The sequence below is a fragment of the Clytia hemisphaerica genome, unplaced genomic scaffold, assembly GCF_902728285.1.
Source record: "Clytia hemisphaerica strain Z4C2 unplaced genomic scaffold, Clytia hemisphaerica genome assembly, whole genome shotgun sequence".
Lineage (NCBI taxonomy): Eukaryota > Metazoa > Cnidaria > Hydrozoa > Leptothecata > Clytiidae > Clytia > Clytia hemisphaerica.
In genome coordinates this window covers 156,408-173,370 of record NW_027104325.1, presented here as the reverse complement: position 1 = coordinate 173,370, position 16,963 = coordinate 156,408, and the positions used below count along the sequence as shown (strand labels likewise).

The 16,963-nt window shown below is 34.8% G+C and overlaps 2 protein-coding genes across 2 annotated transcripts in view; one reads left to right on the top strand and one right to left on the bottom strand.

Annotated features, from left to right (window-relative positions):
• LOC136817659 (neuroblast differentiation-associated protein AHNAK-like) overlaps nucleotides 1–16,963 on the top strand; it is a 301,580-nt gene that overhangs the window by 216,733 nt on the left and 67,884 nt on the right.
• LOC136817662 (uromodulin-like 1) lies at nucleotides 1,334–4,798 on the bottom strand. The gene is made up of 7 exons (XM_067073986.1): nucleotides 4,700–4,798; nucleotides 4,375–4,445; nucleotides 3,915–4,138; nucleotides 3,335–3,500; nucleotides 2,712–2,928; nucleotides 1,916–2,214; nucleotides 1,334–1,543 (listed from the first exon to the last, which is right to left on the bottom strand). Exons 1-7 carry the CDS (start codon nucleotides 4,711–4,713, stop codon nucleotides 1,353–1,355), a joined length of 1,182 nt encoding a protein of 393 aa, XP_066930087.1. The 5' UTR covers nucleotides 4,714–4,798; the 3' UTR covers nucleotides 1,334–1,352.

Here is a 16,963-nt window from a genome sequence, read left to right as displayed (position 1 = left end):
CAAATAGAATGCCCACGAAATATCGAAATATTTTTTATAACTGACGCTTGATTTGCATATACCAGACATGATTCATAGATGTTGCCGTTTCTCTCACTAAAGCTTATTTAAGATCATATAAATAAAATAACACTTTCAGGTACCACAAACCCGGTGGGGTCCTCTACCCATAAAGATTAGCCGATCGAGGAATTGCTCCACAATAATTGTAATAATTTGCCCTCCCTTTTAGTGTCCTTATATGCCCTCCTCTTTATTCGATTATAAAAGAATTCCAGCGACTCGCTAAGATTAGCAGCTGATCATTTACCAGGAAAGAAAGTAAAACTCTCTCAAACAGATCAAATGATGACATTGCCCTAGTCAGCAAAAGAAAAAAGTTGAATCTCGCTAATTAGAATTCGAGATGCATAAAATCAAAAATAGATAAATTAGAATAATGACAATGCCCTAGACAGCAAACAAATAAAGTTGACTTGGAGTTAGGAGTTTTATTTGTTCGAATTATGGAAAGATTCGAATAATAGAGCGGTACATAGAGATTTTATCACGATGTTATATCCGACTTATTAAGAGGTTTTATGTATAAGGACAACACTTCCGTATTTAGGTATCAGTTTTACTTACTTAAGAGTTTGTTTAAAGTATCAATTAAGTCTTCCAAGGATCATGTGATAATGATATCCTTTACTAAAGTAAACATAAGTAGAGTCAAATACCATGCTTGCTTCACGTGCATCACTTCCTGATGTTAAAGATTTCGGGAAGTCAATGGGGGACATGATTTGATTTTATGTTAGGTATGTAATTGTTCTAGTAGTACGATATTCAACATGTGCAATAGCACAAAACTTTGGCAAATGAAAGTGCTAGGTATGCGTTGACGATAGGGAGCAGTTCTCCGCAGTCAAAGTCTTTCTGGGGATTCAAAAACCTGAAAATTCCAAAGTAATCTTCTCGGACATTTGGAAATTGTTTTTAGTTGCGAGAGAAAACATTTTTATTAATGATACATGATAGGAAATTTTTTTTGAATAGAAACTTTTCTGGTATGTTTTACTGCATGTGAATTGCTAGTGAAGTGATATGAACAACTACATATTTAGTTCGATCGAAGTATTAAAATCTGTTTTTTGGATATTTTTATAATTTTAATTTACAATTTAAAACATGTTTTTCAAAAGTCATACAAAACTTATACAAAAGATAAACGGAATAAATTAACTTAACAGAATATCAGTGATCAAAATAGCTTGAAAGTTTGTAAAGTCCTAAAAGATTTCGTCGTCTTTCGGTCAAACCAATCGTCACAATCTTTCAGCATAACATTTTATATGATCAAATGTATATTTTCATTTCAATTCAATTTCCACATTCTTTCTCGAACCACTTCGATGACGGCGTACACCAACAAAAGCCAAAAGAGAGCAAACGAAAGTCAACATCACCAAGACGATTGCAATAAGAATGATATTGCTCGTGGTTTGAAAGAATTTATCATTTTTGGATGATGCTTGGCTATCGTTTCCAGCTGGGACATTATCTAAGAAAAAGAAATACTAACAAAGTCAAACAAACATGGTAGATTTTACTGTCACAAAGAAAAATACCCCAAAGTTTCGTGGATTTTAAAAGTTACATTGAACACTTGCTTCCACTGAGATTGACTGTAATATCAGTCAATCTCTATTGGAATTTTGTTGAAGTGTAAACAACAAACACCGTGGTGTCACAGATGCGGTCAGATCCCACTCAATTGAAAGAATACCCTACAATTTCGGCCAAGATAGGAAATTGACTTGCATTCCAAAACAATATCCGGTGAGGCAGGGGTATAAATAAAGATTTATAAATCCCAAACTTTAAAAAGATTTAAGATTTCCCTTGTTGTTAGTTTCAACGCATTCAAACTTACTTTGAGAGTTTTCTGTTACAATAATTAGTCCAGTTCGAATGTCATAATCTTTGGATAAATCAGCATCAACTGGCATCAAAGCATTATCTTCCACTGAACGTCTTCGTCGTCTGCTATTCACATCACAACCGAATTGACATTTTGTGGCGTTACTTCCTTCCAAGCAGACGTGAGCTGAGCAATGAATGTAGACCATACCATTCGAATTTTTGAATCGAAACACGTTCAATGAAAATCTGAATTTCTTTCCATTATCAGCTGCAGTTTCTTTTTTGAAAACATGGTCAGCATTGGGACATCTAAAAACAATGAAATAGTTTAGTAGAAGAGGTTGCTTAAAATTAGACAAAATTGACGTTCAAAAGATATATTTACTTGTAAATATTATTTTCTCCAATCAAAAAAGATCAAATAGATGTTAGCTGTAGTTACTTGTTGAACCTTGCTTTGGTGGACAAAAAGAATGAATCTTATGACTTCTTGGCAGTTGTATTTGAAAAGAGTTTAGAGAACATAAGGTTTATAAGAGCACCCCTTCTCACTGATCCACTGGGAACCCTTCCCACTCTAACTTTCTGACTGGAAAGAAAAGAATTTAGGTCAATAGAAGATCAAAAGAATCAATCCACATCGAGTTTCAGTCTGTTATTTCTATCCCCACTGAACGAAAAAATCCTACCGGGTCTGTGAGATAGGGGGTGTGAAAGTAAACCGATTTGTTTCGTAAAAGAGACTTGACGTAAATATCTTAAAAGTAGACGGAAAATACCTATGGCAAATGAAATTGTTTAATTACCCGTCAGTAACAAGAGCTTCCCGAATGACATCATCTCGACTTGAAGTTGAAGTACCATGGCAGTTTCGTGGAATAATAAACAGGTCAGCAACAGTGTCAATTTCTATTTCCAAATTAAAACGTCCCAATCTATCAATGACTGCAGGATATTTCAAAGTTTCATTGAATTTTGTGTTTTCATGAAGATTCATCGAGACAGTGAATTGGTCAGTCGAACCTAAAATTAGATTGATAAAAGTGATTTTAATATTACTTGGAAGGGACCCAAAACATTTGATTCAATGAATTTAAACCTTAATTTCAAGTAAAATTGTATCGTCTTCCAAGATCAGTAATTATGGATTTTCCTCGAATTGAAAACACATCTTAAATGTAATGAGGAAGAATGGGTTTTTCTTTCTGAAAGGGTCCAAATTTTCGAAAATTTTAATTGAATTTTGGGAAAACTTCACCTGAAATTTTCACAAAAATGACAAATTCTCTCAAAGTGTCTCAAAAATTATTCTTCTCTCAAAGGGTCGATTGTCAATTTTTTGGTTCAGGCATACCCTTCACCTCACAAACCTAGCCCCCCCCCGTCGGTCTCAAATTCACTAAAATCAACTTCTCAAATGTCTGCTTACTCGATACACCTTCCACCAAATCAGTTTTGGTGATATTGGCTCCATGTTCGTGTGTTACATTCACACCTTGTGGGATATTGCATTCAACGGAATATGTAGCAAATGTATCGATCCTTTCCAATAGATCGTTTTTGTATGCGTTTGTAGTATTTAAGTTGACCGAGACCTGAATATTGAATGCAAGTTCATTACACTATTCCCATATAGCGACATTTATTATTTAGAAAATGTTCAAAAATTCTATTGTACAGTACAGGTTACCAATCAATCTCTCTTGGTGTGATTTGAAGCTCTCATTTCATAACCTAAGTTTGGAAAAGCTTGAGGAATTAATTTTCTTGCCCGGAAAAAGGTTTAAGATTCACCTAGACCCTATCCACACCTAATATGCTAAAACAATGTTTAATTTGAGCGTGCTCAAGAGAATCTAGTGCATCTGGCAAAACCTTTCCCTAAAGGCCCTAAAGAATATCCTCGGATATTTATCCAAAGCAAAACTTTTCTCAATTCATGAAGCCTTGCAATGTCTTCGCGCGTAAAGTTGCATGTTGGGTTGAAAAGACCGTGGAGGAAACTTTACCTGATTTTTGAATGTGACGTCATTTCCAGCGTCAATAGCCCGAGTTCCACATGAAGAATAACCAGCCTCCAAAATTAAATATGTTTCATTGGATTTGTCACTTGGTCCACAAGTAGGATCATTCCATGATATGTTGTATTGAGAAAGATCACTTTCAGGGACTGAAATTGTGTCTTTCAGAATGTAAATTGTCATCTTTTGTGTGTCACATTCTATTGTGAAATCTATTAATGAAAGACAATGTTTATTACAAAAGTTAAAAGTCCCAAAATTCAAGAAATCCGAAGGAGCCTTAAAGCAGCACTTCACGTAAACAAACTACATAAGAACACGAGGCTTCGATGGCTCAAAATATTAAGAACAAGTTAAGAAGATTTTAAGGCATTTCAAACTCAAAACCCGAATTTGGAAAAATATACATCTTATTTCTTTACCCATTAATTTATGGAAACAAACTTACTTGATTCGGCTTTAACGATAACTGAGAAATACAAGATACAAATGGTTGCCAACCATAAAACATTGATGTTTCTAAAGGAAATATAGACGAAAAATTGTCTTATTTTGCACTTTTAGATTGTAAGCCCGTGTAGTTTTTGACGCTTTAAAGCGCAGTAGTTTTGAAAATCTAGAAACATTTTCCAGATTTTTCTTCTAAACTCAAAAACTTAAAAATACATTAAAGATTGTAGCCTACATTAGACAATGATTGATAATTTCCCAATATAGATAATATTAGTATTATTCTCACTGAATTGATTTTATTTCAAATATAATGTTCTTACCTCGAGTTCGACATATTAGAAGTTATCGGTTTCTTAATATGTTTCTAACCACGATTTTGACACTACTCTTCCACTCTTGTTTAACTCTTGTGAGTTGAAATGTGTGATTTTGAACTTCAAAACATTTTGAATTTATAGTTTTACTGCCATCGAATCGATAAGATTTTGATGTCCCATGAGATTGTCTTTTTATAAAAGTGAATTATTTTGTACTCTTTTGTTGTTGATATCATCTTTAATCTGGCATTTTGCATGTCATAATTGGTTGCAAGGGAATAGTTTTGAAAGTGTTTCTTTTGTTAACCACAGGTTTTCGTTTGTCCACGGAATCATTTTCCCTTAATCCCTTGTCAGAGATTTATTTCGAGTCACTTGAGACAGAAGAGACAAAGAAAGTATACTTGAAAACAACATTAAGATATTCCAAATTTGATCCAGTGTCAAGAGAATTCTATTTCCCTTAGAAAAAGTGTTCCTCTATACCTTAAAGTGAGTGTAGACCACAGATCTGTTTTGCCTACCAAAGCCTACTTTTTTTTTTTGATCTCGCGCTCCAAAAACAATTAAAATGCCTTCACTTTTTTTTGCTGGAGAAAGCTTAGAGTTGCATATCTAGCTCTTCGGGCTTTACAGATCTGTGGTGTAGACCAACTAAAATAAAACTTTTCACCCTTGGAAATTTCAAAATAACTTTTAACCCCCCTGGAAAATTCTCTTCAAACCGTTGGAATATACATGAGCTCATATTCGTCCCTGGAAAAAGGAAATGTAGATAGAGGAAGTTTCGTCATCCAACCCCTTGGAATGAAATAACTTAAAGTCTGTCTCAAAATAATTTGCAGCTGAGACAAAAATGGCTGTAACTTTTGATGATCGACAAAAGACTGTTTTTTTGTCATTTTTTACGACTTTATAGAGTCAACCAGCAATAAACTTTGTTTGATATCTTTGGATTGAATGAATATTTTTGAAATTTTTTTTCACAGTGATGATGATCTAAGATTGAAGAATTACTCCTGTGAAAATGGTAATCATACCACATTTCTACGCAAGAAGTTGATTTTTTTCTTCTTTATTTTTCATTTTCATTTTTCTTTTTTTTCCCAAATTTTTACTTGATAATATTCCACTCACAAATATCTTTTCAACAAGCACAAAATCGCAACTTGATTCGAATTCTATCAAAAGTTACAGCCATTTTTGTCTCAGCTGCAAATTATTCGGAGACAGACTTTATATCAAACCCGAAAATGCACAAGATTCTCTGAGGCTTTATACTCCTTGTAATTTTATACTTTTTGGACCCCCTGGAAATGCTTGTTTGCCCCAAAAATCGACCCTTACTGTGCTTTTTCTTGAAAACTTTTGACCATTTTCAGGCGATATCGTATGATTAACATACCAGCCCTACCCAAGCTTTAAGCTACCAACCAGGCATAGACTGGCTCAGCAGTTTTAATTGTACTACTGGTGAAAACTCAAAAGTTCCAGTAGTTCTTGAATTTCGAACCGGCTTGTAAAGTACCAAATGTTTATGATGAAACAAAGTTTCTTTAGTTTCTGGTAAGTGCTCTTATTCGACAAACTAACCAAATTTAGTCAAATTTTAGCTCTGGTCTTTATAATACAGGTTAGTTTATATAGGAGTTTATTTAGGTTAATGAAAGTTGAAAAATTCGATTTGGTAGTTTTAACGATCAACTTTTCACACAATGGAAGAATGAAATGCCAAAATCAACAATCTGGCTGATAATCGAAGTATCGCTTGACGTCAAATAAGCTTAGTAAAGCTCAAATTTCAGGTGTTTTCTCTAAGAGCTTTGATATCCAAAAATACTTTGGCCATCATCTAAGGTCCGCTAATGTCACCGAAATAGGAAAAATGAAAATCTAGAGTCTGGTTTGAATCTCTTGTTAGAGTTCTGTAGCGATCAAAACCCCTCATATCGCTGCAGTTTGTCATATTTTTGATAATATCATGATTTACATAATTTAAGTGTCATTTTGTCAAAAAAATTGGGGTTGAGAATTTGTATAAAATTCAGCAAATGTCTCATAGACCGTACAATGAAGTTCTCATTGGAATTCTGACAGTTTTTCTTGAGCATTTTTCACATATGGTGATTCTTGAAAATCTCCAGTGCCTTCTCTTAGCGCTTTGTTATTGATATCCAAAACCAATTGCAAATACTTCCTTTCTTTCAAAGGTTTTTGTAAGTATTCATAGAACAATGCCAAACGGTGACACATCTCAATTTCTTCTTTAACTTCCAGTTGGCCTTGGTGAAAAAGTTCTTCTACTTTCTGGAAACAACTTTTCCATTCGACTTTGTGATCTTGAGCCTTTACCTTATCTATCCCCAAATAGAATTTGAATGCACTAAAATGAACAACACCCAACATTGTGACGTCATACATTTTCGAATTTTCCAGATCATTAATTTGGTTAGAAAGCTTTACCGATTTCTTCAATTCAGATTCATGTCTCGAGCTTTTCCACTTGTGAAAGTAGGTATTTGCAAGGCCACGTAAAGCTTTCATTGATTTAGGATCCCGTCTTCGGCATTCTTTGTAAAGTCGTAATCCCTTATCAAGATAGTTGTCCATCCTACTATATAAAGCTCCAATTTCTTCCAAAATATTTAACCCGATTCCATTATGGTCATTACTGTTATGTATTGGATCCACAAGATAATTAATCTGCGTTACCAGCATCTGGGGGAGATGAGCACCGTTCTGGTTACTTCTTTTATGCTGATCCAACAAACATCTGGCCAGTTTGATTCTCGCCATATCATATGTGGGATCCAATTTGATGGCTTGTTGCAAAAGTCTTTGAATCTCCTTATTATCGACTGGGCTTAATCGCCAATAGTCCAATTGCAATTTTGCCAGAGCTAAGCCAAACAACCATTCGGGTTTTTCCATGGCTTTCAAGGCTTTCTGATACAAAATTTCTGCTTTTTGCTGCAAAATCTAAGTGACTGGCAGTGAAACCTTTCATGGCCAACACTGACGGGTGTTCATCGACTGACAAACCATGACTTATCAAATCATTGAAAGCATCCTTATAATCTTCGACATTCTCGTTTGGCCGATATTGATGCAAATTAATAAAGTCAGCATAGATGACCAATCGATAGCCATTGGCTTCGTCTTCGTCTTCTTTCGAAATTGAATTACATTCTTTCAAAGCTTGATTGAGACAGGATTCAGCATTTTTCAATAAACGATCTTCATTTTCATCTTCATCTTCGTTTTTGTTGCGATACAGCAACACATTGAGGAAAGCTTGAAGCGATAAAAGTTGTGGATAGTTTCGTTTCTTTGATTTTCCTTCGTTTTGAGACTTGATTTCTTCTTCGATTGTGTAAATTCGGTCCCGTAAGAATCGATTTCTTTGTAAGCTTTGATTCGCGATTTTCCAAGTAAAATGACAGCAATGAAACTCTGATAGTTCAGCCATTTCTATAGGAAACATAACGATTGAGACTTAAAAGTATAGAAAAAAAAACTGGTAAATGGTTATCAACTGGCGATATTAAAATGAAAAAATAAAAGTAACTTCGCTACTTTCAGAAATTCAAAATAAATCTACTCCTGACCAGCTTTTCGGCAAGATTGTAGTTTTCCGAAACGCATTAACTTGAAGTTCCACAAATGGTGATGTCATCTAATCTTTAACTCAACCTTAAAACGGAAATAAAAATGCAATGAAAATAGTTACCTTCAGAAATCGTAATTTGAAAATTAATAGTTCAGCACAAAAAAATCTAAATTTAAGAGTATGAAAATATATATTTTTTTAGGCTATTTTAATACTGTAAAAAGGGAAATATGTAACGAACAAAAAATTAACTACCGTACCATACTGGTGTTCATATACAATCTCTAAATGGTTGCCATGGATACCAAACAAACAGTGTGAATTTCTCCGAATTCAATAGTATGGTTTTTTTATAAATAATATATTAAAAAAGCTTTAAACCTTTAGACACCGCTGTTTTTAAAAACAGCGCGCGCTGCTGCCGCTGTTTTTTTCATGAAAATGGAGGTTTCGCGGAAAATATCATAAAATCTGAACCGGTAAAGCTTAAGTAAAAAGTAAACCCATTTTGAAAAGCTAAGGATCTATTCTTTCAGATAATACCAAAAAGACGCCTCATCACCCTTTTAAACCTGACCACACAGCCTCAAATCAAAACAGTAAAAATTCCATGTTTACGATTTTTTCACTTTTTTTCTTTTTTTTTGACAAATTGAATGAAAAAAGTGGGTACAAGGTAAAGATTGGTCCCAGAAAAATTATTTTGTTTTAGTTTATGTTATAAGCCACCATTGTGTGAAATTTCAGGGCTGAAGAAGCTCATTTCATCTCAGAATCTAAGTTTCGGTGAAGCACACTTTTCCACCAAAATCGACACTCTGGCCACAACAGGTAAATTAAGTGGTCCCGTTGCTCTAAAATTGGCCCTGCACTTACCCTAAGCCTGTAAAATTACTACAATAATCATAACAGACTCTCTATCATGTAAATTCAAGCAATAAAACACCAGAATAGTGGAAAAACTGAGGCAAAACAGCCCTGAGTTGTAGGAGCTAGAGATAGGCATGTATGTCAGGAAATACCCCCTAAACCCCTTGAAACCACATAGAAACTGCCAATAAAGGTTCTCTATCTCATATAATGATATTTATATGCTGAAACCAAGAAAAAACCAGACATAAACATGACTTTTCAGTCCAAAAATCCATCAAACACCCTCTGTCCACCACTAAAACGATGTTTTGTTGACATTTGAAAAATACACCGACATTGAGTTCCGATATCTCGAGATGTATAAAAGCAGGACCCGCAAAATTTTGAATGAATGAACCTTCGCCCCTATCCTGTCTGCGAAATTTTACAGAATAGAAAAATTCAAACTGGTCTTTATTTTATTAAACTTTGAAAGGACCCCAGTATCAAAACGTACGTGGTACGTCTCTCGGCCTGTATATATATATGACGTACGTGGTACGTCTCTCGGCTGCTAAAGGTTAAGCTTTTTTCAAATGTACGTAAACTTTACTTTAGACCTTAAGGAAAATCGTTCGCAATTGGGAATTTCCCCGGCATTATGTAGAGTTTTCGATTAAGCTTTTTTCACATGTACGTAAAATTTTAATTAAGACCTTGAAGGGTGGGGGATTTCCCTAAGCTTACGTAGTGTATTAAGGCCTTATGTAGAATTTACTTACGTTCAAAAAGTTTTGAACGGAAGGAAAAGTCACGTAAGACTTAATCAACGAAAACTTTACATAATCTCGGGGAAATTCCCAAAAGGCAGCCTTGCGAGCGATTTTCCTTGTACATGTGAAAAAAGCTTAAGGTCTACATAAGGCCTTAAAAAACTACGTAAGCTTGTGTTTTGGACACGTATGATTTTAATTGTTCTCTTTAATGACATGTGGTTCTCGCAATGTTTACATTTTACTACTTTAATGTCCCTTTAAGACTTTTCCTTCCGTTTTAAAATTGACGAGTAACCAAACGATAAAAAACGTCCTTTTAGCGTTAGATGAACGTTGAAACAACGTTGTGCCAGCTGGGATAGACCTTTTCCGCAAACTCAAGTTAGGAACTAAACATAATCTCAAGCAAGCAGTTTGTTCCTAACTGACATAAGTGAATCTGTAATTTCACCCATAAAATAAAGACGAATACAAAGCAATACGCAGGTCTAAACACCACTTATGGCTGATCGTGGATGAAAATGACGTCACATGAAATCGGTCTATTTTGATCAAGATTATAGTGTGATTCGTGATTTTGCGAAGACCCGTGTTGAGTGTGATTGACAAGTGTCTAACAATACACGTGTTTCCTATTAGTGGATTCATGTTAAAAAGTCACGAAAAACGTCGAGAAAGTCTCTGATTGGCTGAAATATTACATATACAAGCATATTTTTTTCAAAATGTCCAGAGTATGAGGTAATCTTTGCACCTCCACCAATAAAAAGTTTGTTTACTCGACGTTTTTTCGTGACTTTTGCATGAATCTGCTAATAGGAAATAGATGTATTCATTGTCTCGTAGTTGAGATACACGTTCTTAAGTACAGTGGAGTCTCCATAACTCGAACCTGCACAGGGAACACAAATTTTTTCGAGTTAAGAAATTTTCGAGGTCCGTAATCTAGGGAGAAGCTATTCTCACCTGCGGATAGGCCCCGTAACAGATGAGTGTTTTTTCCCCCTAGTGATCTATACCGGTCACTCCACTTGTACATATTTGAAAAACGAAAACTTAGATATATTAGGGCTCTTTATTATTTTTTTAAATGTAAACACTACTTAGAGACTATTTTATGATTACATTGATTATATACGATAATGTTTGGTGATAAAAGAGACGATAAAAAAAAATAAACATAAAGACACCCCCTTCTCACAGACCCACTGGGATCTCTTCCCACTGGAAAAATTGGCCAAAATCTCGTCCCCGGTGGAAAATTATCCTCCGATTTTTGTCCTCACTGAAAATAGTCAAATAAACCAATCCTCGCTGCAAAATATTATGCTTTTTTCCCCATCCCCACTGAATTTTCTAACTTGAAAACAATAGAATTGAAACCCCCAGCCATAAAAAATGTTGGAATATCAATCCCCATTGAGTTTCAGTCGTTTATTTTTATCCCCACTGGCTGAAAAAATCCTACCGGGTCTGTGACAAGAGGGTGTATAAAGTTAACCTATGACCACCACGCACCAGGACAGTTATCAATGCAAATCTCAACATACATAAGCTTCATAAACAAATATGAAACATTCTCCATTTTCCTGATCTGATAAACAAACTCCCTCTCTTCCGACACAGCTTTGCATCCAGGGTTCCGATTTCTAGCATAAGCTCGATAGCATTTCTTGAAGAAACTTTTGACGCACTTTCCGAAACCACGATGGAGCATTATCTCTGATGGATCAATGCAAGCTTCTCGAGCTTCATTTTTGCACAGCTTTTCAAACATTTTGTAATAGCTACCACAGACGTTGGAAATCAAAACAATAAAAATGAGACAGAAAGAACAATGAAAGAAAAAAGAGCTTCATCTTGACTTTGCTGCTTTTACAAATTTAAAAAAAACGTCCCCCCCCGGGGGGGTACTACCCTTGTCGACCGACGGGGGTGCTCCGCTGAGGTTCGAAAAATGGACCCTACGTGGGACTCGAAATTTGCAAGAAAAGTGACCCTGAATGGGACTAAAATTCCAAAATTTTCTCAAAATTTCTACTTTTTCCCCAAATTTTCCAAAAATAGGCACCCTACGAGGGACTGATTTTTCTATTTTGGTGTTTTTTGCGACCCTACCTGGGACTCGTGGAGGTTAAAAAAGGTACCCTGACCAGCGGAGCATCCCCGTAACCCATCTTGCCCTAGTACCCCCCCCCCCCCCCCCCCCCCCCCCGGGACGTCCCCTTCAGTTAGTCTTTAATAGAAGCCTACTGTACTGTGAAATTTAAATTTATTCAAACTTTTCAAGCTTCAAGTACCTTTTGGAAACCAACACTATTGTTCATCATGATTCACAAAAGACTAATATCATCCATGTGAAGTAAGACCAGAGATTTAATCAAAACTATTAAAAATTATATGAAAAAGTTGTTTGGAAAGTACTGAAATGTGATAAAAAGAGGTTTAGATGGGAACCCAGCCGACGCACAACGTTGTTTCAACGTTTATCTAACGTTCACAACGTCCATATAACGTTAGATTAACGTTTAAATAACGTTGTGTGCCAGCTGGGATTACAATGTGACGAAAAAAGGTTTAGGTCGGAAAAGATGGGAAATTAAAGTCAATCATTTGCCATGTTGGCCCTTCACACAAATGAAAAGTAAAATTTAACGCCCGATATTGAAAAAATGTTTCGAAAATAAAATGACTAATTATCGATTCTATTTTGAAAATATCAACCCAGCCGGCACACAACGTTGTTTCAACGTTTTTCTAAGGTTCATAACGTCCATATAGCGTTAAATGAATGTTGAAACAACATTGTGTGCCAGCTGGGAATGTTTAATAACCGATTATACGTAGGGGTGTACATGGTATCGGTACATTGGCATCAGCCTTTTTTCAGATTGTTATATCGGTATTTAGGGAAATGAATGATCGGTAATCGGTAATTTGAGCTTTTTTAATTTCGCTTAGCGAAAGTATTACGATAGCCTTTCTGCGGCGGCGGCGGTGTCATCGGAAAAAAAAATTAGAAAACGAAAGTACTCGATACGGTGGACGAACTTACTAAATTTAATTTACACTTTACACGTTCGTTTAGCCACGGACGATTTTCGCGCGTTTTATAGTAGTCTGACAACTGTGGAGATAATAAATTATATCAAGCCTTTTTGACGACTGTATCATTAGCTCCACAGTTTGGAGCGTACGGCTCCATAACTTTCTAGATAATTAAAATAGCGAGATTATGTATCTGGAATTCTCTACGGCTACCGCTAAAGCAGCGAGGGAAATGGCGAGTAAGGCAAGTAATGGCGGGTGAAAGCAAGTTCGATATTTGACGTACGGCATTATGTCGACTTTGCTTATACGGTCTTTTTTTTTTTTTTCCCGTACAGAGCAAAGTAGACAACGACATGTCGCCTTTGTTGACGACCCGTACAGGCAGCCCCGCAACCGTAGCCGTAGAATATCTCCGATACATAATCTCGCTAATTACGCTATGCAAGAAGGGTAACCAAGCATTTTTGTAAACATTCATCGTGAGAACTTTTTAATGGCTGCTTTTGAAACTTGCTGCTGCTGTATCAATTTTTATCATGTTTTCTGGCCTTTTGTAGAGTATTTAAAGTGGTTTATTATTCGTTTACAACTAAGTATTTTATGTTTGTGTAGTTACTGAATACACCAATAAATTGATAATGCTCAGTAAGTAGAATGAAAAGAGTTACTTTTTCACAACAACAACATAAAACCCTGCCTCTTCTTCACTAAAACTACAAACAGCGCAGGTATGATCTTTTTTTCCTTTTTTCACCAGATAGTAATGTGTTAATAGTGAAACCAGTTGTGACAAACAGTCAGTTTTAGCAAGTATTTTTTAGAAATCAAGTTAATTGAAATTCAGAGATCATTTTCGTAATCGAACTGTCAAACTACCGTACGAGATCGGGTACTTGCGTCAGTGGAGGCTAATGCATGTTTTGTAATTTTGATGGCTATATGTAAGTTTCCCTCCACTGGTGCAAGTTATATACCCGACTTCACAGTATCCATCGAAATCAAACGATAGCTGTTCGATTACCCAAACGATAGCTGTTCGATTACCGAACCTTATTTGGTAAGAAATTTTTTTGATTATATAAGTTTGATGACAGTTTTTTATCCGATGAAGTTTGATTGGTGTTCGATGGGTTTGGTAAGTAAGTTTTTCCAGCTTTTCCTCCCCAATAGGATGATAGATATTGGCCTGCTTATGGTTTAGCGTGGGCGTCTGCTAATAAGTCGTCGGAATGTAAAAAGAATAAGCAACAAGGTAATAAATCAAACTAATCGAGCTGCAATTAAACTTCACCGATCTCGATACACCTTTTGCCAATTTGGATTTTCATTTTGATATATAAAAAACTCCAGTGGTACCGTTGTTTTGTATAAGATTCCCATTTCCGTACTAAGATTCTTGTTGCTTTTCTGGAATCTTTCCCCTATATATTTTTCACGGGATAACCAGCAAGAGACTGGGGAGGGTTTGTTTAATGGGATGCAGTTTAAATAGTTACCGTCAACTGCTCTAACTTAGGACTATCTGACAAAACATGGGACGGCAATTCGGCCACCATTTCACCAAACCTCCAAAGTCATTTGATTTGAGTTAAGGAACGGCGTATTAAAAAATACAGGATTTCTCTTTCGATTTTACAGTAAGTGAAAATACAGACCAGATATGCAACAGTCCCATTTTTCGACCAATCGTCCCAAGAGCAGTGACGGTCCAAAGGAGTCATTGTTGTGATTTGCTTGAAGGGCCATTAATCGACTACGTATAATATTGATTCTTTTACTGTTTTTAGCACTTATATACTACTTTCACTTGTGTGTAAACATTTATTTTATGATTTTGTAAGGTTTACGGTCAACCTAGAATAAGTTAATTAAATAATTTTAAAGGTCTATTACATCATCAGAAGAATAATTGCATTACTTCTTTATATGTGAGGTTTAAGTCAATTTGTATCTGGTGGGAAAATTTGAGTGACAGTGGTAAATAAATCTTGACCGAAGTCTGTATCCTTAAGTTACAAGCTTTTCTTAATATATTTTCATATGGATTATTGCATTGAGATTTTGGAAAATTTTGGCAAAAATAGCCAAATTTAAAAAAAGTGAAGATTATAGTATACAACAGATTTTTCTGACAAGCCATTTTCTCAATTTTAGAAAATTCTACTGTTTATAGAAAGAAGTTGATATAAACTTTGCCCAAGTGAAGCACAAAATGAAGTTTCTGGCCTCATTTTCAAAGAATTTCAAAATTGATTTTCTCAAGTTTATTACAGTTCTTTGAATTACTCATCTGAATTGAAAGATTTTTTTACGCTTATATATAAAAAGGAATTTTTTAGTCGCATTTTTTTAGGAATCTTTTTGTTCTTAATGGATTAAGATTTTTCATAAGAAAACAGGGTATTTACGACCTGTATGTATAGTCTGGGAGCAGAATCACAAAATAGCAATTTTGCTTAACCCAGAAGGTGAATGGGGTTGTTATACATCGTTGGAACAGAAATTTTAAGCTGATTATGGAAACCCGGGTCTTAAAAGTCTATCCTGGACAAAATTGCGAACGAGGCTGGAGTTTGCACTCCGTCGTGGTGTTTTTTCGAGTTTACCTGTTTTAGAAAAATGCTTACTCTCAGCATAGTAAAGGGTTTTAGAATTTCATTTTTTTTGTGCAAAATGCTGTTTTAAATAGGGTAATAGAAAACAAATTCAAAATCTCGAAAAGTTTTTTTTTGCACTCCATCCAATTTTGGCGAAAAATTGATTTTTTTTTCTTAAAATTCGTCAAAAACTAGTCTATAAACCACTGAAATTATGTCAAAATAAGTCCAAAAATACTTTCCTGCTAAAAATACTATAAAACTGAAAATATAACAAAAAAGAAAAATCGGCTCAAAACGCTATTTGCACTCCCCCGTTGTGTTTTTAATGAAAAAAATGGATTTTTGGCGTTTTTGAAAAAAATATAATATTTTCTAGCTTTTTCTTTGATCTACGACTGGAAATCCTTTCTTTCTCTTAGAATCATTTTCATCCAACACAAAATGCTAAAATATTCTGAAAAATGACCCTCCTTCACTGGGGTTTTAAGTCAAAATTCAGTAATTTTAAGTCAAAATTCAGTACTTTTACTTAAAATTCATCAAAAACTAGTCTATAAACCACTGAAATTATGTCAAAATGAGTCCAAAAATACTTTCCTGCTAAAAATACTATAAAAGAATTAGAAAGTATAACAAAATAAAGAAAAATCGGCTCAATACGCTATTTTGCACTCCCCGTTAGCGTTTTTATTGAAAAAACGAGATTTTTGGTGTTTTTTAAAAATATATAACATTTTCTAGCTTTTCCTTTGATCTACGAATGGAAATCCTTTCTTTCTCTTAGAATCATTTTTATCCAACACAAAATGCTAAAATATTCTGAAAAATGACCCTCCTTCGCTGGGGTTTTAAGTCAAAATTCAGTATTTTTACCTAAAATTCGTCAAAAACTAGTCTATAAACCACTGAAATTGCTGTCAAAATAAGTCCAAAAATATTTTTTTGCTAGAAATACTATAAAAGAATAAGAAAGTATAACAAAATAAAGAAAAATCGGCTCAAAACGCTATTTTGCACTCCCCCGTCGGTGTTTTTTTAGATTAACGAGATTTTTTGGTGTTTTGCAAACTAAATTTGAGCTTTTCCTTTGCTCTACGACTGGAAATCCTATCTTTATCTTAAAATCATTTTCAACCAACACAAAATGCTAAAATATTCTGAAAAATGACCCTCCTTCGCTGGGGTTTTAAGTCAAAATTCAGTAATTTTAAGCCAATTTACTTAAAATTCGTCAAAAACTAGTCTATAAACCACTGAAATTGTGTCAAAGTAAGTCCAAAAATATTTCCCTGCTAAATGTTTTTAAAAGAATGAAGTATAGAAAATATTAAAGTGGGCTCAAAACGCTATTTTGCACTCCTCCGTTGGCGTTTTCATT

Excerpts from the sequence above, each read along its gene's own strand:
- LOC136817662 (XM_067073986.1), bottom strand. Across the intron at positions 3,501-3,914 it reads ACGTCACATTCAAAAATCAG|GTCTCGGTCAACTTAAATAC; the intron begins GTAAAGTTTCCT and ends TTCAATATTCAG. Across the intron at positions 2,929-3,334 it reads TTTGGTGGAAGGTGTATCGA|GTTCGACTGACCAATTCACT; the intron begins GTAAGCAGACAT and ends ATCTAATTTTAG.